Source organism: Chelmon rostratus, chromosome 4 (assembly GCF_017976325.1).
Source record: "Chelmon rostratus isolate fCheRos1 chromosome 4, fCheRos1.pri, whole genome shotgun sequence".
NCBI lineage: Eukaryota > Metazoa > Chordata > Actinopteri > Chaetodontiformes > Chaetodontidae > Chelmon > Chelmon rostratus.
In genome coordinates this window covers 15,309,238-15,335,745 of record NC_055661.1, presented here as the reverse complement: position 1 = coordinate 15,335,745, position 26,508 = coordinate 15,309,238, and the positions used below count along the sequence as shown (strand labels likewise).

The window sequence follows — 26,508 nt, the reverse complement described above, 5'->3', positions numbered from 1 at the left end:
CCAAAACTATGGATTTTACATAATTATGATGTTGACTTTGGAAGAAAATGTACAAATATTCTTATTTTTCCATGTACTGACTTTCACTTTTGATTCTGCTTGAGTGTACTTGTACAGGAGGTCATGTAATACAAGCCTGAAGAAAAGGAATGAGGAATTATTACTTAAACGATAGAGGAAGTACTAAGCAAACTGTTTTTGCAAAGGCATGTCTAAAGTATTTAGCATCAGTATAGTAAATTGTAAATTTTGGGTTGATGTACTCATTTATTTTTAATTTCCAGTTTGCCCAAAAGGAGCAACTAATAAGTAGTAGTAGTTTAATTAAAATATACACAATTTTGGACAGAAGTTATCAGTATGATGGACAAAAGATGGGAACAACATGATCCAGGACAGAACTGGTGCTGTGCTAATGTACAAGCTCCACGCTGAGCACAGCAAACACACAGCAAACGTCAGAATACTTAATAAACACCTTCAATAGACCAGCTTCTTGAATTTCAGTCTATTTTACGCTGCACCAGCGTAAGAAGTTACTGCCCTTGAACTACTGTAATAATATTCGGCTCTTGAAAGAGACAAACCAGCTGTTGTACTTCAGTGGCTGTGTTATTCATATGAAAAAGACTGTTTTTCTAGTATGACTCTTCAGAACCCTACAAAAAATCTCTCTAAGCAGGGCAGTTTGGAGTCGAGCCAGCTGCCTCCTCACCTCACCTGAATTGTGCACGTGGCTGTTTGTGTTGGTGCTTGTTGCTCAGAGCTCCGGTTTTGGTGGTGCAGCAGGACGAATGTGCCTGTACCTGTTAGAGTTCAGGGAGGAGATGAGTGAGCTAACAAGTGGCTTTCTGGGGCGACTGTTTATTAATCGCTTATTCATTCATCTATCCATCCACCCCATTATTCATTACCTCCAACGTGGTTCCAGTGAGAATGAGGTGTGATTGCTGTCACATACACTTCCCTCTACCTTGTTGTTCCTTTTCAAACTTTGAAGTCAAACCAACGCTAGTCGTCTCTCTAAAAAAAACAGGCTTTTTTTGTGATGGCTGATGGCGGAGCTCAGTACAGGCAGTGATGATTTTATCAGGGGCACGCAGGCTGTTTTGTCTGTAACTTATTTTGACTATAACTGCACTTAGTTGCAGTTGAATGATATATGAATAAAATATGACATTGTGATCAGTCCAATACCAGATATTTGTTGGGATTTTGGCAATGATAATATTTTGATATTTTAAAAAATGACAATTTTTTTTCCTGCTGTGCATTAACTGATGCATTTTTCTGGTCATATTCGACTGTTTCAGCTCAGTGAAATGAACAGTGAATGCATCTGTCCAGCCTAATAACGCCAAATGATTTACAGTTAATTGCATCCCTTAATCAAAATAACCCAAATCCTTAAACCTAATCGTAATCCAAAAGATTTGAGCTAAGGTGATTACATTTTCGTACTAATTACATAAAAACAGAAATTAATAGTACTGTAACAGAAAATAGGTTATTGTTATATGAACCCAATAAAAAAAAGTCTTAAAAGTGTAGTTAATATAAAATTACACTTTTACATGAGAACCTTCTCTAACTATCAAGGAAGGAAGGAAAGAAGAAAAAGTGGTCAAGGAAAGTGGTCAGGGCTATCTTTGATATTTGACTCGGTGAGTAGTCCTCATGTCCTAAACCACAGGCATGGACACGTGTGTTTTATGGCAGAGGTGGGTCATCTCGCATGAAACAAAGCCCACACTCTACTAACAGTAAATATATACAGTTTAGAAATTAAACATTAACCATAAGGGTTAAAAATCTGAACAATCAATGTGAGATAAGTCAGGATATTGGGAGTTTGCCACCTTGCCTTAACAAATTCCTGCTTAGCGTCTATTTGCTCCTGGCAATTTTGGTTTAGGTGACACAACTTGTTATAAGGAAGAAAAAAAATGTGATCATACTTGATTATGACTGTTAATTGCATTCTTGCCTAATGCCAGTGACAAAAAGCTCCTCCTTATCTGTTAGTCTGCAATAACTGTGCTGCAATTACACCTCACTCCTCTGGAAACCAAATCACTGAAAACCAGCTGCTGTGGCCTGTCTGCTCACATGTGCTTTTTGCTGCGTGCCACTGATGAAAATTGTCCTGTGTCTGCAGTATCACTTATGTATCACAGTGGTCAGATTGCCCAAACTGTAAATCCAAATGAAGCTAGAAATTTATCAGATTACGTCAAATGAACATCACATAGAATTCAGGCCAATATGATTATTTGTCATGTAACAATGACAATTAAAACTATTTCTACACAAAGACAATAAAGGGCACGTGTTGAACTCTGCAGCTGAGGTAATTATGCAGCTCTTTAATGCTCTGTAAGAACTTTGACTGGCTGTAAATCACAAGGCTCTGAATCTAACCAGTGTTTGATTAGAGTAAACAAGAATGTTGATCTTCTGATAGAAAGAAAATGCTGCCCTCATACTAGAATTCATGCAGGCGTTCTCCTGTTCTACCAAACCTGTGCTACTTATTGTCTTTGCTTACTTTGTTGTGTGTGCAGTGTTACATGAAAACATGGCAGCAACGCTCTGCCTTTCAATCTCTCTGGCTTTCCTGCAGACTGCCTCCTATACTACATTTAAAACACGCTTGCATGTGTTGTGCCTTTCTACATATCTCTTATTTTATTCTCTCATAATTAATTTCTTCTCAAAGCGTTGAATGCTGCTGAGCTGTAGCAAATAGTGACTTGTGAGAAATGAACACCATCCACCAGTCAACTGCTACATTTTCAAATTCTAAATCATCTGACAGTTATTTCCAATTCTACAAATCATAAAATTTGCATTTTACTATAAAATGTTACTAATCTTGTACTATCTATGGCTGGTGGATTAAGTGTCTCTGTAAGACTGGTACACTGCTCCTAAGGAGTTGAATCTCTTTGATTGTACTTTGTCCTCCAGATGCAGACATAAAGCGCAGCGTGAGCTCCAGCGGCAGGTCTTTCCTCAGCTCAGAGTCCATGTAAGTAGCACAACCACTTCCTGTTTCCCTTCATCCTCTGATCATAAATACAGTGATAATGTCATATTTCAGAATCAAATTAAAAGATAATACAATTTTAGCAGTAATATGAACCTCATTGGGGATTTTAATGTTGGCTATTTGGATTAGCTGCAAACAGAAATGTGTTGTATAAGACTCTACTCTGTCTTTCTTTGTGTGTTTCCAGCTCTCCATCCTTCCTCCAGTCTAACTCAGCTGAGTCTGTAGCCATGGGTTTACTCAGGCAGTTTGAGGGCATGCAGCTTCCTGCAGCCTCGGAGCTCGACTGGCTGGTCCCAGAACATGACGCTCCACAGAAGGTATGGCATCTTACTTAGCAGAATAGCGGTTCTCCACACATGGCACTCAACATGCAATGACTACTTTATTATAGCGTAATTTAAAAACTTGACTTGCAGTGTGTAGCACTCTGAAAACAATATTCCCTGTGATTCACATAAAAGTGAACTTTGAAGTCACTCAGCTTCTCTGCTCCCTCCCAGCTGCTGCCTATCCCAGACTCTCTGCCGATCTCACCTGATGATGGCGAACACGCTGACATCTATAAGCTGAGGATCCGGGTTCGAGGCAACCTGGAGTGGGCGCCACCCCGACCGCAAATCATCTTCAACATTCATCCTGCCCCCAAGTGAGTCCACACCAGGGTTTTTCCTGCTCTCTCTCACTTTTTCACTACCTTTTTGGTCTTTTTTATTTTGCTCTGCTCTCCTGTTTTCATCTGCTGTGTTGTTGTTGTCATATTTTTCGTAAAACACATGAAGTGTGAATATTTATTTATTGGTTGGGTGAGATTAGATCATTTTAAGTGATTAAGGCGGAACATTTCTAGTTTAGAAGTGATCAAGACTGTAAACTTAATCTCTATTGTGTGACACCTCCCATAACAATTGTGTGGAGAGTCTTTCCTCCGTGGTCCTGCATCCTTGGCAAATAAAACAAAATCTTGCTTAAGAAATTGGAAATATTTATTCATATTTGGCTAAATATTCATCAGATTAATCTTTGATCCTGTTGGCCATTTCTAAATTTGTAGTGTTCATATTCCTTTCATTACAGGTCAGACCACTGTCCTTGCTCATCATCCTACACAATGTATGTTACTAACATGTTTTGTTTCCCTGTCAGGAGGAAGATAGTTGTGGCTAAACAGAACTACCGGTGCGCTGGCTGTGGCACCCGCATCGACCCAGGTATGACCAGCAGAGTTTTGACATGCAGTTTGAACGCGTTTCAAATAATCAAATGGTATCAAAACACTGAAAGTCTGTTTACATCTACAGTTTCAGTTCTTGTTTTTAATTTACTTTCACAAGTGCAACTGCAAGACTTTTTTCCAGCTTGATCAGTTGGCCTAAAACTGTCCTAAAATTCTGTAGTATTTCCCTTTATGTGTAGAAATGGTACGCAGAGATACTTTTACTTTTTGTACTCAGACACAGTGTTGTTCCCAATTCTGACCTGTGCCCTGCCTTTGCTTCTGCTGCCCATCCACACTTCAGATTACATCAAGCGACTGCGCTACTGTGAATACCTCGGGCGGTACTTCTGCCAGTGCTGCCATGAGAACGCCCAGGCGGTGGTTCCCGGCAGAGTCCTGAGGAAGTGGGACTTCAGCAAGTACTACGTCAGCAACTTTGCCCGGGACCTGCTGAGCAAGATCGCTGGAGACCCGCTGTTCAACCCTAATGATATCAACAGTGGCCTGTACAAGAAGATCAAAGCTCTGGAGTCCGTCAGGGTGAGCACAGAGGCAGCAGTGGGAGGGGAAGTTCCACATAACCCAGATGGTTGTTTTGGTTGAGTATGTTTTGTTTTAGGGAATCCCACCATAATAGCTGGTTTCAGTTCTGTTTTATTAAAAAAAAAAAGTGAATAAAATGGTGTAATTTAAACAGCACTGTGGACCAACATGCAACTGTTGTTTGCTGAGCAGGAAGTGAGCGATTTTGCTGCTTAAAATCATAAAATTATCTGGCTGGAACCCAGAATGAACTGAACAATTTATGCTATTGACAACAAACAGTGAGGTGATCGTGAAAGGGGCACTTAATGTCCCATTCCCTCAGAATTGTTGCTGGAGGGCCAGAGGTTGTACAAGGCCGTCCGATACATACACTATGTTAAATATTACAATTCAGTCATGCAGCGAAACTTTCAAAGCAGTGACGCTCTCTGTTCTTTTGGTTGTTAGTCTGTAACCACTAATTTAATCTATTATTTTTAAATAGTTCATTTAATTTCTTTAGGTGTAGCCTAAATTAATTTCATTTTGAAGATGTTTTCTCCATGTTGTGTTTGTTCAGGTCTTGAGGGTGCAGCTGTTTCACATGAAAAATCTCTTCAAGACCTGTCGCTTGGCTCAAGAGTAAGATGTCTGCTTGTGCATGTTTTTAGTTTCACAATAATTGCAAAATCTTCTGCACAAAACACTGACATCACCTGTGTGTGTGTGCGCGCTGTGTGTGTGTTTGTGTGTGTGTGCCCCTCAGGGTGCGGGACCAGTTCGACAGCCTGCCAGGTCACCTGACTGAGGACCTTCACCTCTTCTCCCTTAATGACCTCACTGCTGTGCGTAACGGTGATCTGGCTCCCCGAATGAAAGAGCTGCTTAAACTTGGTACCATGCACGTAGCTGGCTGTGTGGTAAGATGACCATTCTCTTTAACACCGAGAGTTAATGCAGCTAATTTGTAGCAGTGATAAAACATCTACTACAACTGTATCAGGAACTGTTGTAATGTAACCTGAGAGTCCATCTTAACCAAGCGTCTGTTTTTTTTTTGTCGCTTTCGCTTCGATCTCCCCCAGCTGTGCCAGGCGAAGGGCTTTGTGTGCGAGTTCTGCGGCAACGACAAAGACATCATCTTCCCATTCCAGCTGAACAAGTGCCAGCGCTGTGAAGGTGAGCCCTCTCTGCTGGTGGCAGGCCTGATCGGCTCAAGAGCCCCCTCCCCCCGCCCCTCCATTCCACTTACCTGGAGAGACTGGAAGATCTCCAAACCCCGTAGGCTGGCGAAGGCCCTCTCAAAAGACAGGAGAGAAGGCGAGGGAGGGGAGGAGGAGGATTTAGAGCTAGATGTGGGTCAGGGGCTGAAGAGCGGAGAGGAAAGGGGTGGCACAGCAGAGGAGGGACAGGGAAGAGGGGGGATATTTCAAGCTTACCCACCTGGGAAACTGGTGAAAGCCTTTTCCTGGAATAAAGGCAGTGTGGAAGAGCAGGAGATGACTGAAGGGACAGAGTCAGAGAGGGGAGAGGAGACAAAGTGTGATAAAGGAGGAGAGGAGGGAGGAAATGGTCAACACAGGGAGGCATGTAGCAAAGAGAGGGCAAAGAGAAAGGAAAGAGCAGATGTGCATGTAAGAAGAGAAAAAGTCAACTTATTAAAGGTTCTCCACATAGACAGACTGAAGAAGAGCATCTCTAAAGGAGACAGAAGGGACAGTGACAGTGAAACATGCAGCAGCATGGAGAGTCTAGATGGGGAAGGACAGGACAGGAAAGGACGTTGGAAGGTATCAGGGCTGGCGAGTTTCACCAAGAGTTTCTCAAAAAGAGAGAGAGAGGATGAAGAGAAAACGGTTGTGAAAGAGGAAGAATCTGAGGTGGACGGAAAGGCCAGGAGAGAGGCAGAGGAGGATGATGAAATTTCACACAAAGACCAAACAGCTGAAACAGACAAATCTGGTGCAGGAAACCTCGGGAAATTTACACTTTTGAAACTGATAAAACCTCGTCAGCTGTCGGCTGTTTTCTCCAGAGGGAGTTGCAGAGGAGAGGAGGATAGAAGTGGGGAGAGTGATGGAAACAGAGAGGTGGATACTGAGGAGGAAGAGCCAGCCGTCATCCCCCAGACTACTTGGCGAAGTCGCAAAACTCGCAAAGCCAGGAGAGTCACCAGAGGAAGGAAGATCAGGGAAGGGACAGAAAAAGAGAGCATGAGGGAGGGTGGAGAGGGTTCAGAGGTAGATGGTGTAAATAATTAACATGGGAAATCTGGAGGAGAAGAGTAGGAGCAATCTAAAGATATACAAGTTGCAAAGGGTAAAGAATCACAGAGAACTGGTTAATATGAGCCACATTACAGCCCACTAAAGTGCTGAAAGTTGAAAATTTGATGGATCTGCTGGATAAAACTGATCCTAATGACCGTTGACTTCAAGATTAGCTAACCTGACGATTGTTTGGCATGTTTCTAGCAGCATTTATAGGCTGTAAGGTTCAAATGCTTTCTTGTAGGGCTGCACAACAGCAAGTACATTCACAATGTTAAATGTTTTGGACTTTTTGCAATGTAATGTTTACAATAACTGGTCACCAACAACTTAGAAAAATATTCCTACAGGCAGATGAGAATATTGATGCCACTCGTGTCTTTACGCTAAATATCAAGCTACAGCCAGCAGCCGGTTACCTTAGCTTAGCATAAAGACTGGAAACAAGGCAAATGGGACTAATTGTGCAGTTATACCTCTTAACATGCTTGCCTCCATCTTTGATCAAACCTTTCAGAGCCTTTCAACCATCTGGTGGTTTGAAATGTTTTGCACACTTTTTCCTCTCCTGTCCTCATTTGGCACTGAGTTCCTTGCTCTGTAGTGGTGTTGGTGTGCTTTGGCTTCGATTTCCACAGTTGCACAGCTGGTGGTCGGCAGATATTTGGTAGCTGTTTACATTGGAAAGTGGATGTCATTGGCTTTGATTCCAGTAAAGCTTGATGACTGATGTGGAAGCTGTCTTCAGTGGTTTAATTTCCTGTCTTTGGCTCTGAGCTCTGTGCTGCTTTGGTCTTGGCCAAAGGGATGGCAAAAGATACCAAAGTGGTTTATCATCTCATCTCACAAACGTTTACATTTCAGTTTGCTTTGGTCATGAATACCAGTTCACATGTCCCCCTTTAGCCAGTGGAGTCAACTGAACACTGTGTAGTTCCTCCTCTGTGAAATCAGCAGCAGTAGTGACTCCTCCTCCAGCTGAGAGGAAGTGTTGCCTCGCAGCCTCATCTGTGATTGTTTTTTAAGTTATTTGTTTTTATTTAGATTTGTGTTGAAGGAAGATGGTCTCATTATGCGAGATGACCGACTGACATGTGTCAGCATGAATGTGTGATTTATGCTTTTTAATTGCCTTTACATCTGCCTGCTATTATTTAAGCTTCATGTGAACATGAAATAAACCATTTTTAAATTTGAGTTGCCTGTCATTTTATCCATCTTTCATTACATTTTGTTTTGGAAACAGAAGAATTTCAGACTGGGTTGCAGTCATAGCAATGTGTTGGGGCTGATTAGTCAAGACTTTGAAGAGTAAAGCACTCTGGTGGCCTCTTATGGAAGGATGGGATATGTCGGAACAGGTTTAGGGTGTGGCGTGTGTTTCCCAGGATATCAGCTTTCTCACGTACCTGCTTCCTCCTGCCCTCTGCCTCGCTGCCTGTAACTCCTGCCCCTTTTATACTCCACTCCTCACCCTCCCTCCCCCAGGTCAGACTGTGATTGGCTGTCCTGTTGAAACATCACAAACTGCAAACTGGTTTAACTTGTTAAGGTTGTGAACACTGCAGCATTGTTTAGTTTAGCAGAGGGGAACTGAGAATAGTTTTTCTCTGTTTAGGTGACACACTTGTGCTGTAAATGCTTTGAAGTGTCACATCACTCACTGTTTTTGTGATGTTTTTCCCCTTTTCAGAGTGCCACGCGTGTTACCATCGCAGCTGCTTCCGGACAGGTAAGGACTGTCCTCGATGTCATCGGCTGGCGGAGCGCAGAGAGAGGATGGCGCGCAAAAACATGGAGGAGCAAGAAGACGAGGGAGGTGGGACCTAGTGCCGGTAACAGAAGAAGCTTGGAGACGAAAGAAGATGAGCACAGTGCGACTATGATTGTAATGGCTTACCACCTCGCTTTCCGTTCCAGTCCTCTCACACCTGGGTGACAATTCTGGGTGCAAACCTTTTTCATATGCAGGTTTTACCACATCAGGGCATCGGTTGGTGCGTTGGTGTCATGTCAGTCTCCAACAGGAACATGGCTAATGTTGATTCCCAGAGGCATTTAGTGTAAGCTTAGCCTCTTTCACACGTCATATTTTTCTTTATTTTTCTTTCTCTCTGCATTTTTTGAGCAGTGCCACACCCATCAGCACTGAAAATCAACACTGAATTGCTCTGCATGAGAAACCTAAGTGTGAATGACAAAACCCTCTGTCTCACCGGGATATTTTGACACTAGCCATGTTGCAGTTACGTTAAACTTCTTGACACTTCTGTGGTAGAACTAATATTTGAGACTTAAGTAGATTAGAACAAGTTTTCGCTCAGGCTATTGTACCCAGGTTTGATATTCCTACAATTGCAGCGTCTGGCAACTGCTTCAACTCTGGTGATTTTATTGGCTGCTGGCTTAGCTGAAGTTTGTTGTTGTGATCTGAAATGGCAGGATCTATTTAAAGAAAAAAAAATCAAATAGATACTGTGTTTAATCGATCCTGCCCTTAACATTGAGGTTTTTATTTTGATTTGAAATTATTGAAGATATTTAACTTATCCTTTCCTTTCCCTGCTCCTTACTGTCCTGTTTTAAGATATTTTAGCCACGCTTATGTGCCTCTGGGACCAACTCAGACTGGTGGAGTTACATTGGAAAGTCGAATTTATAGAAGGACTTGACTTCAGAAAGGGGTTTCAGAGTCAGTGCTGCAAATATTTTAAATGAATCTGCAAATGCTCCGTGTGTGTGTCTGTGTGTCTGTGTGTCTGTTCACACGTCTACCTGCTGTACATGCAGCCATGCACTGATGGTTTGCACCAGCCTCATCAGCACTTGCCTGTTTTCTAGCGTCGTAGCTTTTGGAATGACGGAGAGAGGAAAGTAAATTGCACTGATCCTGTCTGTTGTCGTTGGAGGGGTGAGGTGGGACGTCACTTTTTGGGGATTTTTCTAATGTTCGTTTCTAAGAACATGAACCTTCACCCTGAAATGTTTCTTTCATGAAGCTCCTGTCACTTGGGTTGCACAACATTGTGAGTCCAAAATAGCCACAGTTAAGTAGATAATAGTTAACACTCCTAATGTGTAGCAAAATCATTATCAGACTCCATTACTCTCCTCTTGGACAGAAATTCTTCTAAAATTCAGAAAAAAAGTTAGAGATCAAGTGTTTTATTTCTTTTTTTCTTGCACTTTTAACCATCTGGTGACCCCTCAGATTTATGTTGGGACCCCTTAGGTCTGGAATCACTGGTCTGCTATATGTTGTAGAAACACTCTCCACTTCGCTTTCTGTGTACAATCTCTCATGAGATGCTATTTAAAGCAATAAGTGTGATATTCATGTCCCCGAGTCCTGACAGAAGTATTCAGGAGACAAACTGCGCCAGTGTCTTTAGTATTAACCAGGCTGCTTTGACGCTGAACTCACAGCTCCAGTGACCGATAGCGCTCCTCCTCCACTCAGCAGACTGTTTGTCCTTGGACTGCCTTTAACACGGAGGCGTGCAGAGGTTTAAAGTGCACTACAGATTAAAGTGTCTATTATTAAAAATGTTAATTATTGTTAATATGATGACTATTATTTGTGTTAATTTGTCTTTGTTCTTTAATTATGTTGATAATAAAAGACTGGCCAGACTGTTGATGGGGGTTATTGTTTTTGTGTGCTGATAGAAAGGTTGAGTCAACAACACTGTTTTTTGTTTTTTTTGACCAACAGTCCGATACCCAAAGAGATCGAGTCTGTTTGAATATAAATAGAGGAAAAGAGGATATTTGGCATTTTTGCTTGAAAAGTAGAAAACAATTAATTGGTAATCAAAATATTTGCAGATGAATTGGCTGCTTTTCCTTGTTTGATCAATTAATTGATTGGAAGTATAAAAGTGCAGGAAATACTCACAATTGTACTTGAATAAAGACACTTCAAATACACTTAAGCAACAGTCCATAACTGGACTACATGGAGGAGTCACGTAGCAAGTCTGACAACAAAGGAGCACAAACACACTAATCACAAATGAAATGGTTGTACCTTTGGTCACTTGTATTATAAGCTTATGGGGACTGTTTGTGATATCGAACTATATAATAGCCTACATACAATATCTAAGTCATGTGGTTAGGCTGCACAAATACTCCAACTATCAATCAATGGCACCATCTAGTGGATATAATGTGACAGTCAATATTTGAACTTCAACTGCAAAAGATCCTCTGCAAAGCACAACTGCCAAGCACCGTAAACTGCAACTGTGTGAGCACCTGAATGGTTCTAGTGATCAGATTAAAAAAAAAAGAAAACACATTACAGCATGTTTTGACAATGAAATGAACACCTTGTAGACAATGATCTGGATGATTTTGGGTTTGCAGTGTGCAGGTTATGACGAGAGACAGCATACAGGACTGTGGATTTACCTACTCCATTAAAACCATGAAGTTTGTTGGTGTATTTTAGTACAAATCCCAAACAAACTCAGGAAGTTCTTTCAATCATATCTGAAATTGCAGTCTTGCTAACACGCATTCGCACCCACACTTTTACTGCTATTGCTGTGAAGACCTTCATGAACAATTACCTGCCCTGTAATTTAGTTGTGCTTGTGCTTAGTTTAAAAAAGTCTTTAATCAGTAGTCAAATCTCAGACTTAAAGCGTAAAACACAGTTAGGCTCTACATGTTACAGGCCATGGCTCTTTTCCCCTGAAGATGCTGACTGGCCTTTTTAAAAGACATTTAAATATTTGAACCCATTGCAATTTGTGCATATTCTCTAGTGCATGATTTTGAGGTTAACTGTTTATACATAGTTCAAATATACAATAACGTATTTTGCTGTTAGCAAAACTGCTGTTGCAGTTAAATCATATTACATATGAGCTGCTCCAGACCCAAATACCCAATATGGTGATGAAGCTGACGACGATGAAGACAATGTACATGCCAAACAGGAGACGGTCGATGACTATCCCGATCATGTGCCACTCCTGCGAGGTTTTGGTCCCCTGGAAGTGTTGGTCCACCTGGAGGCGGATGGCCGTGAGATGTTTGGTCAGCTTCCTCAGCTCATCCAGCGCCGGCTCCCCAGAGGGTTTCACTGCCGGTGTGACACCAGAGACGGTCTGAAGATGACTCACTGAGGTGTTGATGACTCTGGAATTCATTGCTGGAGCTGTCAAAAACAGAAACAGCTTGTCTGAATTCTACAACATGTAAAATAGCTACTCACTAATCACATGAAACTTATACTGAAAATGTGAAATCTAAATTGCACCTTAATTAGGTTAACAAGTGGCCATGGAAAATACCTTGTACTTCTTATTGGCTAGCAGGTGTCCATTACAATTATCATCAGGGCACCGCAAACATAGTTCAACTGTCTTCCTGTTTTCCAGCCTGATATTTAATACATACAGTAATTCAGAGTTAATGAATGAGGAATTTCAGTGGGAGAATTTCATGATTGACAGTAAACAAAGCAGTATTAGTTTTCCGTAACTTAACATTTAATGCTATAAATGAGTCAACCAGTTAAATGCTTGTGCTTCAAAGGATTGCATCACCAGCTCCCTGCAAACCGGGACTCACGCTGTCCGATCAAAGTTCTCACGTGTTTTATCCTGAAGATAACACTTATAGCTTCCATGGTGTCTCCAAGGGAGTGCCCCAGGGATCGGTCCTGGGACCACTTCAATTCAGCAGCCCCGATCAATATGCTTCCGATGCTGCAAATGTTTGAATGTTTTTTTGATATTCTATGATTCTGTTATTTGTTCATTGATTTCATTTTAAATTGTTATATATGTTTTATGTCTGTAACTGTCTTGACCAGGACCCTCTTGAAAACACTATTTTTAATCTCAATGACATTTCACTCCTGGTGAAATAAAGGTTACATACAACATCAACAACAACAACAATAATAATGTACCTCTACTGGATGGGTTGAGGAAGACAGTGACTGTGGCGCTCTTTTTCTTTGGAGGGAGACAAACGATAACAGCTAGATATCGTAGCACAAGGACACTGAGCCAGTGAGGCACCGCACTGAAGTGGCTGGAGCTGAACTGGATATTTGTGATAAACACCGTCTCCAACAGGCTGGCCACCATCAGAGCGAGACTGAGGGAGAAGAAAACGTCTGCAGGAAACAACCAAAACATGGAGGATTCAGTCCACTTTTTAGTCCTGTATGCTGAACAGTTTTCAGCAGTGGTGGACGGAGCAGTCAGATCCTTTATTTAAGTAAAAGTACGAATATCACACTGCAAAAATAGTCCACTATATATAAATGCATTCAAAACCTTATTTACGTAACAATGTGTAAGTATCATCAGCAAAATGCATTAAAAGTAAGAGGAAGTGGAAGCATAAAGTTGCGTAAAATGGAAATATTCAAGCACAAGTACCTCGAATATGAACTTTAGAACAATACTTGAGTAAATGTACTTAGTTAGATTGCACCACTGGTTTTCAGTCATATCTTGTTTGTAATCCTGTCTAGGAAATGAAGTTAACAATAAAACCTGAGAAACCTGTTTTTCATCTCCCTGTATAAATACCTGTTTCCAGGATTCTGATCATCTGCACAGAGGCGTGTTTTACCATAAGAAATAGAGCATACAAGGAATCCTAATGGTCAAGTAAACACACTCATTGAAGCGTTTTTATACAAGGTAGAACCCAGTGGCACGAGGGCATTTATGCTGCTGAGGAAATTACCTATCAGCAGTTTTTCTTTGCAATGAACCCATAGATGTGGTTGCCTGCATTATTAGTGTGGTTGGTTAAATTAAAAGCCCATGTGTGGTGGTGCATTTCATGACAGGTGTCACTCACTCATGAGGGGTGTCGTCTCCCCGGTGACGGGCAGCAGGTCGTTCATGATGAGCAGGAAGACCGTGTAACCCAGGATGAGGGTCATCTTGAAGGAGGACCGGTCCACACTCTGGGGAGGCAGCATGAAGCTGAAGAGGTCCAGTGTGACGAGGAAGCAGCTGGGGATCAGCAGGTTCACCACGTACAGGATTGGCCTGCGTCTCAGAATGAGCTTGGGAGCAGACGCAGGTACAACACCTTGAGTTTTTAGTCAGACTTATGGACATTCATCTTTATCTATACTTTTCTTTGTGAGATCGGATTGGGACAGAAGGAGTCAGTATTGGTTTCTTTAGACATGGCATTTTAACTTCAGTATTATGATTGCACATGATAGAATTTCAGCCTCTCGGTGAAAACAATGACAACAAAAGGCATAGTTTGGATCACGGGAGTTGTTGTCTTCATTACTGGACAGCCACCATTACTGATGACAATCTATCTGACGTGAGATGATGAATGATGATGAATGATGAAACACACTGATACCTCAAGTAAAATTTAATATTCCTCTAAGTCTGAACGTTGTTGGAAACATTTGGGATAATGTAAATGCACAGCTCAACAAAACATAAAGCTTGAGTCTAGTCGCTTTTAGACATTTTCATGCAGAAATGTTGCACATCAAATCTTTAATATATCAACACTGAATATTGGTATGACTACTACAAAAGTTGGCAAAAATAAAAACATTCATTGCATTCATCTAACTGTTAAGGTGTGGGACAGCCTCTTTTTTTTTTTTGCATGTTCTCCCCACATCACTGCTATTGTGTGTGTAGAAGCCGTGAGTGCAGGTCCTCCCAGAAAAATAAAAACAGATGCGCTAATAAAATTATTTAGCTATTTCAGATTTTATCTACTGCTCCACGCCAACTGACAACTGTTACATCACACAGGAAATGATGTCTGACATGTATAGTTATTAGTATAAAGCAGTCTGTGTTGATTTCTTCTCTACTCACAGCAAAAACTTACTTTACTGGATGCAGTTAGCGTGTAGTGTAGAATTAGGTATGTTCAGCAATTTCAAAATCAGTGATCATAGAGTAATTAGAATAATTCAAAGTGCTTACATTGTATTTGAGCTCAGAGTAATTTCCCACAGTTAACACCAGGGTAGAAGAACTTAAAGTTATATCTGCGAGCTCCCACTCCCCGCTGGTCTCCAACACATTTCTGGACTCCTCCAGGACCGCCTCAGATGTGACGCTGTTCATAACCCTTATGTCCGTCGCTTGAAAAACATTTGACAGCACAGTTTTGTTCTGAGTTATTTTAGAGGCCCAAAGTGAAGTTTTGAACACATGTTAGAACACTTTCACACCTGAAAGGGCCTCATAGTTGATTTTGTCAAATGATCAACAGAAACACACACACACACCCACCCACACACACACTGTTGCTTATACCAGATATCAGGCACTTCAAAGGTAAGACTCTTTATAGTCAAGCAGGCTTACCGAAGTGTAGATATGATCCAAAGGTCAGAGAGCAGTTTTGAACATCAAAGGGGAAAGTGTAGATTATTAATCTGCAGGAGCTGACAACTCTGACTGGCTTATCATCATATACATGACCAGTGTTGTATAAGTAGACATAAGGAGTTTGAGGAGATTTTTCCTCATCCATGCTGGAAAAGAATACAATACAAAAAAAACAACGTTTTAATTATTGATTGATCGATTGCTTTCTTTTCATTGCATTATAATTTCAGCTAAAATTATCTAGTCTTCTCATTATTTTTTCTTTCAAAAATGCCCCAATTTGTAGCATAAAATTGAAAAAGGCGCAAAAAGTGCACAGATGTTTACCTCTTCTGTCAGGATTTACAGCATGTAAGTCTGCTCACATCATTTCAGGTGTTCACTTTACTCTAAGGCTCATTTCTCTGATTTGGAGAACACTTTGAAAAACCACTGAACTTCCTTTTAACTTACAACTCTGAGATGTGGATGTCTGGGATCCAAAGGTGTTCCCGAGGGACGGAGACTCTTGCAGCTCCACATTCCTTCTCATCCCAGCTCAGTCCCTCTATGTCCCACTCCTGTGTTAAACAACAACAACAACAACAAGCCCAGTGTGACACGCTGCTCAGAAAACGCCACCCACTTGAGCTGAGTCACTATAAATTAACCTTTCTTAATTAATTAAGAAAAATATGACGTTTCATCCAAATCGAACATATGCTCATCTTGGAGACAGACAAATTTACCTAATGATATCACTTACCAGAACTCTCCATAAGACTGACGTCAGGGTTTGGGATTTTTCATCCTATGGGTGAGACATATTATTAAATTAATTAAAGCCAATAATACAGTGACTATTAAAACTTTTGGATAGGTGTTTGCGTGGACTTACCACTCCCACAACTCCCACCACAGTGATACTGATGTTTACGGTGATTGGATCTGAAAAGCTGCTTACGGGACGCACCAGTTTGTACTCAAATACATCTTTCTGAAGTGCACTGAACAAGGCTTTTGGGGTCGGGCTGGTGCAGTTCAAAGCTGCAACAAAACCTGGGTTTAAAAGGAGAAAGTAGAAAAGAAAGTGATCATGGCCATCACATCATCATCCCTCTTCTCACTTTCTTGAATGTATAAATGCTACTGTGCCCGTTCTCGGTCCCTGTAGTGTGCTGCCAGAGAAAACACACACATTCAAGAGCTTCAGTCACTAAATTGCCTCTCGCTTGTGATACATCTAAAAAACTCAGATGCCTTTAGAGTCACATTTGTATGTCTGTCACACAAAGGATTTAATAGATGTAACTAAAGGCTTTACTAATGGTTAACAAACATCTGTCAGAGTGTTTTTCTACAACCTGACAACCCAAAAATTGTTCTTATTAATGGCTTATAATGGTCCACAAACTATTAGAAAATAATACATTTATTGTTTATTTTTATTCTATTGTTATTGATCCAGCTTTGCTGTCCCTCATTTCATGTGTATCATTTAAGTACAGTGAGAGGATGCAGTAATTATAATTTGTATTTCACTTATGATTCTAGTTTATTATTTTATGACAAAGAATTAAACACAATAATGATCTTGTATTTGAAAGAGTGCAGGACTTGTATTTGTTCAGTTGTTAACAGATCATCTCCTTTCGCTTATTTTGCAGATAGTCAAAAGATCTTCCCGCCTTACCGTGAAGCAGCATGAAACAGGCGAAAATGAGCTCCGCAAGCTTTACCGCCGTCATTATCAGTCTCAGTTAAGCCTTTGCCACGAAAAGTGCCTCAAAATACAAAACAAAAAAGTCAGTGGTCTGCTCCATCGGATCGACACGTTCTATGTTGACTCCAGAACAGTGAACCACAGCACGACTTCAGCCTTTGGGGTATTCGCAGGGATCCGCTCTTCTAATGACTGTTTACACATTGCGTGCTTGACAGGTTTTTGAATCATCTTCAGGTGGATTTTTGTTATACAGGTCAACAACTGCACTTGCTCGTGACAGCTGAGGTCAAAGCAAACACAACACTAAGGACGGGGCTGGTGGCTGTGCCAGTTTGCCTCTCAGAGGACCATGCAAAAATTATACTGCGCCTCTTTTAGTTATTTGATGGTTTAACATGGCTCAATGTTGAGGCTGACATTAGTGCTTCTGAGAGTAACAGTCCCATGAAACATTGTCTGGGAGGTTGTCTCTTAAGGATATGCACAAATTTTGTCTCGATTCTTCTGGTAGATGTCGAGATATTTCCAGGGAAAAGTGAAAACTGGGAGGTGCAAACAGAGGAAGTCAGTAGGATTCATCTTCATGAATGTCTGTACAAACGTTCATGACAATCCATCCAACAGTTGTTTAGATATTTCAGCCGGGAGAGTCTGCAGAGCTGCGGAGCCACTGACCAACAGACTGATGGTGCCATCCCTCGAGCCACACTGCTAGCATGGCTAAAAATATGGCCCGCTAATTTGGCTGTGTAAACCAATATTACTCAATAACACTGGTACTGAATTATCACTAATTAAACTGTGCAATAGCATGTAGGAAACAAGTTGTCGTCCGTTACTTTGACTTTCACTGGGTTGCAAGTTTTGTTATGTCCAGAGCATGTGGAGAAGAGTGTTTGACTCCGACTGAATGACCACCTTTATACTGCTGCATCATTTAGTCTGACTCGCTGAATGTCTCAGTGGAGATGAAATTTGGATTAACAAAACATTAGCAACTGATGTCATTTTTAATCAACACTCTCTCGGCTCTGTTAGCCGTATGTATAGCTGGCATAAGTTAATCAAGTTTAATAGAAAGCTATGCAAAGATATTAGAATACTTGTTGTCAAGTCAAGTTTATGTATACAGCACATTTCATATGACAGGCTCAATGTGCTTCAAAACATAATGCAAAAAAATTGCATACATTGCATGCAAAACATATAAGAACAAAAGAAATAACATATAAAAAGCAAGATAAAAAACAAATATAAGATAAGAAGGTATTACAATTAAAAGGGAATAAGATAAGGTGTTATTATTATGCTTATGATTATTAAAAAGGGAATAATAGTAATACTGATTTTAATATAAAATTAAATAAGAATTTTCATGTATAACTGATTTATATAGTGATTTACACAAAGATGTTTCCTTAAATAAGAAAGTGCAGTCGATGACTTCTGAGACATAAAATAAGAATTACTTCCACCAACTCCAGTGTTGTATCAGGACATCGCAGAAGGCGTCACCAATAAACAAAGGTGTGACTGCGTTTAAAAACCTTAAAACAAATAACGCAAGCAATTAAGGTTTATTTAACACAGAATGTCACGTTATTTTTATGATTCATTGGTTTATGTTCATAAATCCCATGCCTATTTGTATTTGAAACATCTCATGGTAACACCCTGTCATCCCAAACATCATCTTACATCTTGAAATAATGATGATGATCTATTTTAAGTACCACAAAATCCCACCACTCGAGAAGTGGCACTGTAAGATAACTATATGGATGGATTTGGGGTCACTGATTTTTTCAATGTTTTCCCAAGTTTATTAATCCCAAACTGGAAAGTTTGACCCATCACCCAACACACACACATGCAACATGCAGTGAAATACACAGGAGTAGTGGGCAGCTGCATCAAGCACCCGGGGGGCATATTAGGGGTTAAGTGCCTTGCTCAAGGGCACATCAGCTGGCTAATGGAGGGGAGGGGGTACTCCACCACACCTCAAATTTTTCTGCCAGTCCGGTGGGGGAATCGAACCGGCAACCTTCAGATCACAAGCCGCTTCTCGCAAACTAACTATGTTCACTAACACCGAAGAGATAAGGAGCTAGCGGTGCTGGGAGATTAGTTCTCTTATCAACAGCAGCAACATATGGGAATAGTAAACATTCTCTTTTGATGGTGATGATGATTATATAGTTATTGCCCCTAAACCATTACACTGCATTGACTTATTGGTCCATTCTCCAGGACACAAAACCTGCAGTGCTGCACATACAGTACATGATATTACAAAACAAACTTAAACAAACATTACAGAAACAATAAGAGCTTAATCTTGGCAGACTTTGTTTAAGCATCTACTTATACAGATTGACATTTTAATCTGTTATTTAGACATCCTATAAATTGTGTGTGAACTGACTCCCAGCCCTGGTTCACAGACGACCCACGTCCAGTTAGGACTGGCTGATCCAGACGCACCACATGGAGATGATGACCAGGGCGTAACAGGAGATGAGCAGCAGATAGATGCGGAAGAGCAGGAAGTCGAGGACGTATCCTACGTGGCACCACTGGTCCTGCAGCTCGCTCTCCTTCTGCAGCGACGTGAGGTGGGCACGGAGGTCGCCCAGGTGCTGACAGATCTGCTGCAGTTCAGGCAGAGCAGCTGTACCTGGCAGGAGGATAGAGATAGGAGGGGTCACGGTCTACACCCAGGGACTGCCAGCTGGAACTGTGATGCAGCCGCCTGAACCAACTGACAGAGCTAACGTTAGCCTGCCAATATGTATTGAGAGTGAAAAGTGAAAGACGTGATCTGGCACTTTGTTAAAAAATGCTGCTTAATAATATGAGAACTGGGAACACTCCACAAAAACAACATAGTATACCTCAAATTAAAAAAACAAATAATCAATAATAAGATTATGTTACTGAATGACCAAATAGCATCAGTTAGCTTAGTGTTATCAGGTACAGTATCTATATAAAACATATTTCTCCACCCAAGCATATATGAATAAAACAAAGTCAGGCTTACATTTACAAAAGACAAGCTGTTTCATATTATTTGGCCTCTCAAACTTTTTGGTCACAGCTTGTGATTGCAGAGTGACTTCCTGTTTACATAGTTGGTTGCTTTTGGTCGGTGCTACAGGCGTTTCCTAGCAACCAATTTACACATTACTAAAACACTTATTGTGTTTTAATGGTGCAAAATTGAAAGCAGGGAGTAATTACGTCCTAACTTCTTAAAAGCTGCTTATCTTTTGTTTTAGATGATTACGGCAATGGAGAATAATGAGTGAAAACAATAATGAGAAAATGGGCTAGCTAGCTTTAGTTAGCTGGAGCTAGCATCATGTTAACCTTAGCCTGACTGGGATTCGCTCTTGTAGGCTGTCACAGGGCCTTCAGTCACTTACCTGCTGCCACTCTTCATCTGTTCACCTGTCCAGCCAGTACTTTTCCACTCTTACTCCCCTTGCCAGCCACGCCCACCTGTCCACTCACCTGATCGTCACCTGATCCTCATTTCCAATCAGGCCAGTATTTAAGCTGCTCTCCCACACTCACTCAGTGCCAGATTGTTCTTTGGCTATGCCTGATAATCCTAATTATGTCACCACAATATGTTTGGATTTCTTTTTTACGAGACATTTTCCCTTTTCCTGTACATAGATGCATATTTTTTTCCTTGCTTTAATAGATGATCTAAAGTAGTCTTTATCATTTATTATGTCTGTTTGTGTACCTCCGTTGCTGGTTGGGTGCTGGGCAGGTGTCTGGCTGGTTGGTTGGATGATCCACGGGCCTGAACCCTCATTGGAACTGTCAGGTTTATCGGTCTGTGGTATAGAAGGCTGCTGGACATCCTCCGGCCATCGGTAGCAGATGAGGTTGGCTATGTGTTTGAGGACCACCACCCTCACCCAGTTTGGAACCTCTTGGTATTTCATGGAGCTGTGGTGGAGGACATTGGTAATGATGACCGTCTCCAGCAGACTGATGACCATGAGGGCCAGACACACAGAGAAATAAATACCTAGAGTGAAGGATAGGACATTAATGAGGTCATATGTAAAACCTTTTAGATCTTAAATTTTGCTCAGTAGCAAAAGTGTACATGCAGGCAGTAGCGTTGTGTCAGTGACTTCTTCTGAGCTTTTCAAAACTTATTGCATGTGGGCTTCCTTAATTGCATGATTTCTAAAAGTATGTATGGATACAGCTAAATTATACAGGTTTGAAAATGCATTACACTGTATACTCGGTCTAATTAATTTGTAGATCCCATCATCAACTTGAATTAAACACATGCTTAAAATCCACACTTAAAAGATATAAAAATTGAGTTACTGACTAGAAACTCATGGTAAAAAAAACCTGAAAAATGTCCACCAGATGTTTATTCCAACCATTGTTATTACTTATGTGTTTTAATTGGCTGTTCCAACATCAGACAGTTTTGTAATCAAAATCACTAAATCAAAGGGAAAAAACATAAAGCTGCATTAATTTTCTTGGCCACTTGGAGGCAGCTGTCAAGGGTTGTCATTGGAAATATGTTGGCATTATACAATACACATTACACATTGCACATTAACAGACATGTGTTTGAAAATACAGTCATTTGCAGCTTTAATACCGCTGGTGGTGGCGTGGACCAGTTACTGCTGATTTACACCATGGATCATTATGATGTTAGCGATGGTGGAACCTTCCATTCTGTCTTTTCTATATAAAGCACTCACTTGGCGCATACAAAAAACGTTTATTATTATAACCCAGGATATGTTAGTGCTCTGGTTATGTCACCTCTACAGGTCACTAGCTCTGACCTATAATGGGTGTGCCATTTGCTGTGCTGGGCAGCAGGTCGTTCATGATGAGCAGGAAGACGGTGTAGCCCAGAATGAGGGTCATCTTGAAGGAGGCGCGGTCGACACTATGCGGGGGCAGGTAGAAGGACAGGATGTCGATGAGCATGAGGAAGGAGCTGGGGATCAGGAGGTTCACCACATAGAGGACTGGCCGCCGCTTTATGACCACCTAGAGAACAACAGTCAGTTGGAAGAGTCTCACCACCATAACTGTATAGGCCCGCAATAACATTTATGAAAATAATTAGGCATTTTTGGAAACTTATTTGCTGTCTTGACGAGGGTTAGATGAGAAGATGATGTCATTCTTTGTCATGTTAAATATATGGACACGGCAAGCAGCTGGTGATCTTACCTCAGCACAAAGATCCACTGTAGGTTTTGTGCAGGTTAAACAAACTAAATATGATATGCTAACTCGTGAGCTTTTGCTGCACTAGTTGTCTGATAGCCAAACAGTGTTTTTACAGCTGTTGTATTTGCAGATATAAGTAGCAAGCGAGTTTCCCTCACCCAGAAGGTGATGATGTCCCACTCGTCGATGCCAAACTGGAGGATGGAGGTCTCCCCCAGTATGTCCACCAGCTCCCATTCTCCACTGGCTTCCAGGTAGCGCTTTGAGTTTTTAGACATCTCCTGAAACGTCAGGGCTGGACTGACCCTAACATCCCTGACTGCGAAAGAGGAAAACTCCATGAGAGATAGAGAACTAGCCAGGCAGTTCTACAGTACAATCTAACCTTGAGATAACTAAATGTAATAACTCATTTATTATTTTATTTCTGTATTCTTTTTTTTCCCTTTGTGTTTATTTTTATTCCCTGCAAAAGATCCCAAAGTACAGACTGCAGCTGCATTTTCTGCCCCTCTATTGAGGATTGTGCGATTGTGTAAAGGTCACGAAGCCTTTTCTTACTGGTGTGCATGTAAGAGCCAAATGTGAATGTGCAGTTCTGCACATCAAAAGGGAAACTGTAGATCTCCAGGTTGCAGGCTGAGACAAGCCGCAGCATCCTGTCCCAGCGGATGTGACCTGTGTGGTTCACGTAGACGTAAGGACACGCCTGGGAAACATCATCATCCACGCTGGGAGGGTTGGAAGGGTTGAGGGCGAGGATGAAGTAAAAGAAATAAACAGAAACACAGCGAAGAAAAAATATTTCACATTCCACAATAGAGGCCATTATTCAGAGTGCATAAACCATCCAGTACTCATGGGGTTCATTTGGTGTGAAGCATGAACCAGTGACAGTGGCACTTAACAGGATGTGAATGGTTGGTAAGTGCACCCATCTGTCTGTGGGTGCCAACTAGTATGTAATGAGCCATTTATTGTGTGTATACAAGACCCTCAGGGATCCATTAAAAAGAAAAAAAAAAAAAAGCTGGAGAACTCACAACTCATACACGATGATGTCTGGAGACCAGAGCTGCTTCACAGGCAGAGAAATCCTGGTGACGCCGTCACACTCATCAGGATCCCAGACCAGAAACTCATGGTGCCAGTACTGCAGTGAAATAAATCAGGACTAATGCACTTTGAAACTGTGAACATAGGATTAAAATGTCTGTTTACTTGTCATTGTGTCATCTGGATCATATTGCATGATGTCTTTCCATGCTTCTTACCAGTCGCAGCCACAAGAAAGTAGTGAGTATCTGGGTTTTTTCATTCTGAAACACAGTAAACAACAGATGAACCTGGTGTGAAGCTGACGGCGACTTCTTGTTGCCAGGTTACAATTAAAGCAAAAATGCCACGTTTTATAACAATACACATGATAATCAGAAATAAAGCATGCAGTAACAAATGTTTGCACCCATACAGACTGACAGTTTAATGAAAGCCCCATCTGTGGATCTGACATTCCCTCTGTCTGCTACAGTGGAAAATCTCTCAGAACTTTTTAAACTAGATCTTAGTGTTTTTCTGAGATAGCTAATTGACACACTCACCACACCCAGGACAGCATACAGGGTGAAGGAGATGTTGGCGATGGTGGGGTTGCTAAGATTCACTGCCGGCCTGAAGGGCTGTAAATCAAACACAGCCTGCATGGACTCGTAGGTTGGACCGCTGTGGCCTTCCTTACAGGTCAGTTTACTATAACAAAGAGGCACTGAAGAGAAAAAGTTCATGAAAACACTTGGCGGTCGCTTTGATTACGTCTTAATTGCACTTTCCCGTTATCTTTTTTGAGAAATCCATTTATTTTCACATCAAACTACTAACCATGTAAAACAAAATAGCGCATCTTGCATTTAGGTTTGCTTAGACGTGGATCAAATGCGAGAAAAATCATAAAAAATGTGTTAACTGCAGAGTTATTAAACATATTATTATTGCAAACTTGAATATCAGATAAACATCTGAAAATCATCAGAGAATTAGCTTTGAATAATCATTGTATAATCAAACTCGAAGCCAAACAGCCAGACACACTGAGTAACATTATGATAATGACATTGTACCGTATAGGTCACTATGACATCATTTAATTGCTTGATCATGTTCTTCTAACATAATGTAACTTAACAAATCAAATTAGATGAAAAATCCTTTATTTTGACTTCAACACTACATGATTATGACAAATGGTAGCTATAGTGGAAAGGGCTTTCTCTTCATTGTTACATTCTCATTCACAATGATAAAAGTCAATTAAAATTTGCCCGAGAAAACAGAATAGATGACATCAGTATCATTGCACTGTGAGGATTATTAAACCTGAAGCGGTCCAGATGAAGCACTACAATAATTATTACTATAATAATAACAGTACTGTACTATTTTTAAGTTAAGTTTTCAGTTGCAAGCTGAACATGCTTCAGTCTGGAAAATAAAGTGAATACATACTACAAACAATAAAGCATTGAATAGGTCACATTACCTGAAAATAAGAGTAAACCTGAGATGATGCTGATAGTCTGCTGACATGGACTCATGCTGGAAAGTTGCAGATGGACCAAATGTTCTCCACAATCATCTAAACCAGTGTAAAGCAAAGATCCTCCTGCACACACTCAAACACACACAGAAACTTGTGTTTAACACTTAGCAGGACAGTGAAAAGACTAACATTAATTCTCTGGTGACTTATGAGTGAACCCTAACCACAACCACTACATGCCAAACCCCAACCCAGAGCATAATCCCAACCAAACCCTACCTTTAAACCAAAACTCAAAACCAAGCTAAACCACTAAAATTTGTTTTATCTTGAATGAACTAGCTTTTTGTAAATGCTAAATGCATCCCCGTAATGTGACCTTGTGTTTTTTGAGTTTTGTCCCCAAAGCATGAGTAATATAAGCACTCGCACACACACACAATCACACATAGACTACATCCCTACAAATGACCCAAATACATGTGCATTTTGTTGCACCATTAATTATCAAAATTGTGCACATACTGTATTGTCTTTGAATAGAAACTTCAATATAAAAAAGAGATTTTCAAACTTTCCTATTGCAAACCAGTGCACAGAAAACACACACAGGACAACACAGGACTTGTTGTTCCACACCTCTGGAAGCCACTCACCCGTTTTATTTTTCAACACCTCTGCCTATGGGAGTTACAGTCTGTTCCATTCTCTGCTGTGCACTTTGCTCTCCAATTATGTGCTTATTTTTGTTTTTATAATGTTTTATATATCTGTGACTACATGATTGGCAGTCAACATACAGTATTTAATGTTCAGTGTTAAACTGGGCCATATCTCAAAATGAACAGCTGACATATGTCACAAGCTAGTGACTGAAAGAATGAAATTGTGGATGCAAACGGCTGAAGTAAGTTTCCTCCATAGGGTGGCTGGGCTCAGCCTTAGAGACAGGGCAAAGAGCTCTGACATCCAGAGGGAGCTCAGAGTAGAGAGTAATCAGCTGAGGCGGTTCATGCATCTGATAAGGATTCCACCTGGGCATCTTCCTTTGGAGGTTTACTGATAGGAGACCCGGGTTAGTCCCAGAACATGGTGGTGAGATTGTCCTCCAAATAGTGAAAAATACATCCCACAGATTTTCAAGTCTGTCTTAAAACAATTAAACAAAGTGCTCAAATGAACATGGAAACAATCATACTGTAATCATTTCAGTTTGTGGTGGCCAGTAAGAAATCCCTTCCCACACACAGAGTCATTACTCAGATTTAGAACATGGCACTCTTAAATAGCCTACTCGTCCTGTCTGGATTTATTTCTCCATAGGAACCTGCTCACTATACATTATCCCTTACATCGTTGAATAGTTAAAAATATTCAAGGGGATATTATGTGGGGAATTAGATTTTTTACTAACTAAATATAAAATACTATAAATACTAAATAGAAATATTAAAATCAAATGAATAAAAATTCAGAATTCTTACACAAGAAAAACAAAAAATAACAACAACAGGACCTGTTGTTGCACACCTCTGGTAACCACTCACCCATTTAATTTTTCAGCGCCTCCACCTGTGGGATTTATTAGCTCCAT

General features: G+C 40.8%; 2 protein-coding genes across 3 annotated transcripts in view; one reads left to right on the top strand and one right to left on the bottom strand.

The window, feature by feature from the left end:
• Window positions 1-10,704, top strand: part of rubcn (rubicon autophagy regulator) — a 23,772-nt gene extending 13,068 nt beyond the window's left edge. For both annotated transcript variants that reach the window (XM_041935777.1, XM_041935773.1), the window contains 9 exons: window positions 2,971-3,031; window positions 3,240-3,372; window positions 3,556-3,701; window positions 4,199-4,263; window positions 4,573-4,811; window positions 5,377-5,438; window positions 5,563-5,716; window positions 5,882-5,975; window positions 8,760-10,704. In XM_041935777.1, coding sequence (XP_041791711.1) covers window positions 2,971-3,031; window positions 3,240-3,372; window positions 3,556-3,701; window positions 4,199-4,263; window positions 4,573-4,811; window positions 5,377-5,438; window positions 5,563-5,716; window positions 5,882-5,975; window positions 8,760-8,896 — 1,091 coding nt within the window. In that variant the 3' untranslated portion in view covers window positions 8,897-10,704. The remainder of the gene's footprint in view (window positions 1-2,970; window positions 3,032-3,239; window positions 3,373-3,555; window positions 3,702-4,198; window positions 4,264-4,572; window positions 4,812-5,376; window positions 5,439-5,562; window positions 5,717-5,881; window positions 5,976-8,759) is intronic.
• Window positions 10,233-26,508, bottom strand: LOC121605432 (5-hydroxytryptamine receptor 3A-like). Its single transcript, XM_041935337.1, has 18 exons — window positions 26,462-26,508; window positions 23,980-24,127; window positions 23,653-23,697; window positions 23,422-23,531; window positions 22,940-23,109; window positions 22,537-22,697; window positions 21,982-22,192; window positions 20,895-21,185; window positions 19,604-19,814; window positions 17,102-17,163; window positions 16,307-16,467; window positions 16,175-16,219; window positions 15,883-15,989; window positions 15,406-15,575; window positions 15,019-15,179; window positions 13,904-14,114; window positions 12,996-13,205; window positions 10,233-12,236 (listed from the first exon to the last, which is right to left on the bottom strand). Exons 1-18 carry the CDS (start codon window positions 26,506-26,508, stop codon window positions 11,929-11,931), a joined length of 2,829 nt encoding a protein of 942 aa, XP_041791271.1. The 3' UTR covers window positions 10,233-11,928.

What these genes read in the sequence shown, in the direction of transcription:
- LOC121605432 (XM_041935337.1), bottom strand. Translation starts at nt 26,508, where the DNA reads ATGGAGCTAATAAATCCCACAGGTGGAGGCGCTGAAAAATTAAATGG. An exon ending in GACATCATCGTGTATGAGTT is followed by an intron (nt 23,110 to 23,421) that starts GTGAGTTCTCCA and finishes CAACCCTCCCAG; the next exon opens with CGTGGATGATGATGTTTCCC. An exon ending in ACTCTGAGCTCAAATACAAT is followed by an intron (nt 14,115 to 15,018) that starts GTAAGCACTTTG and finishes TCTGCTCCCAAG; the next exon opens with CTCATTCTGAGACGCAGGCC.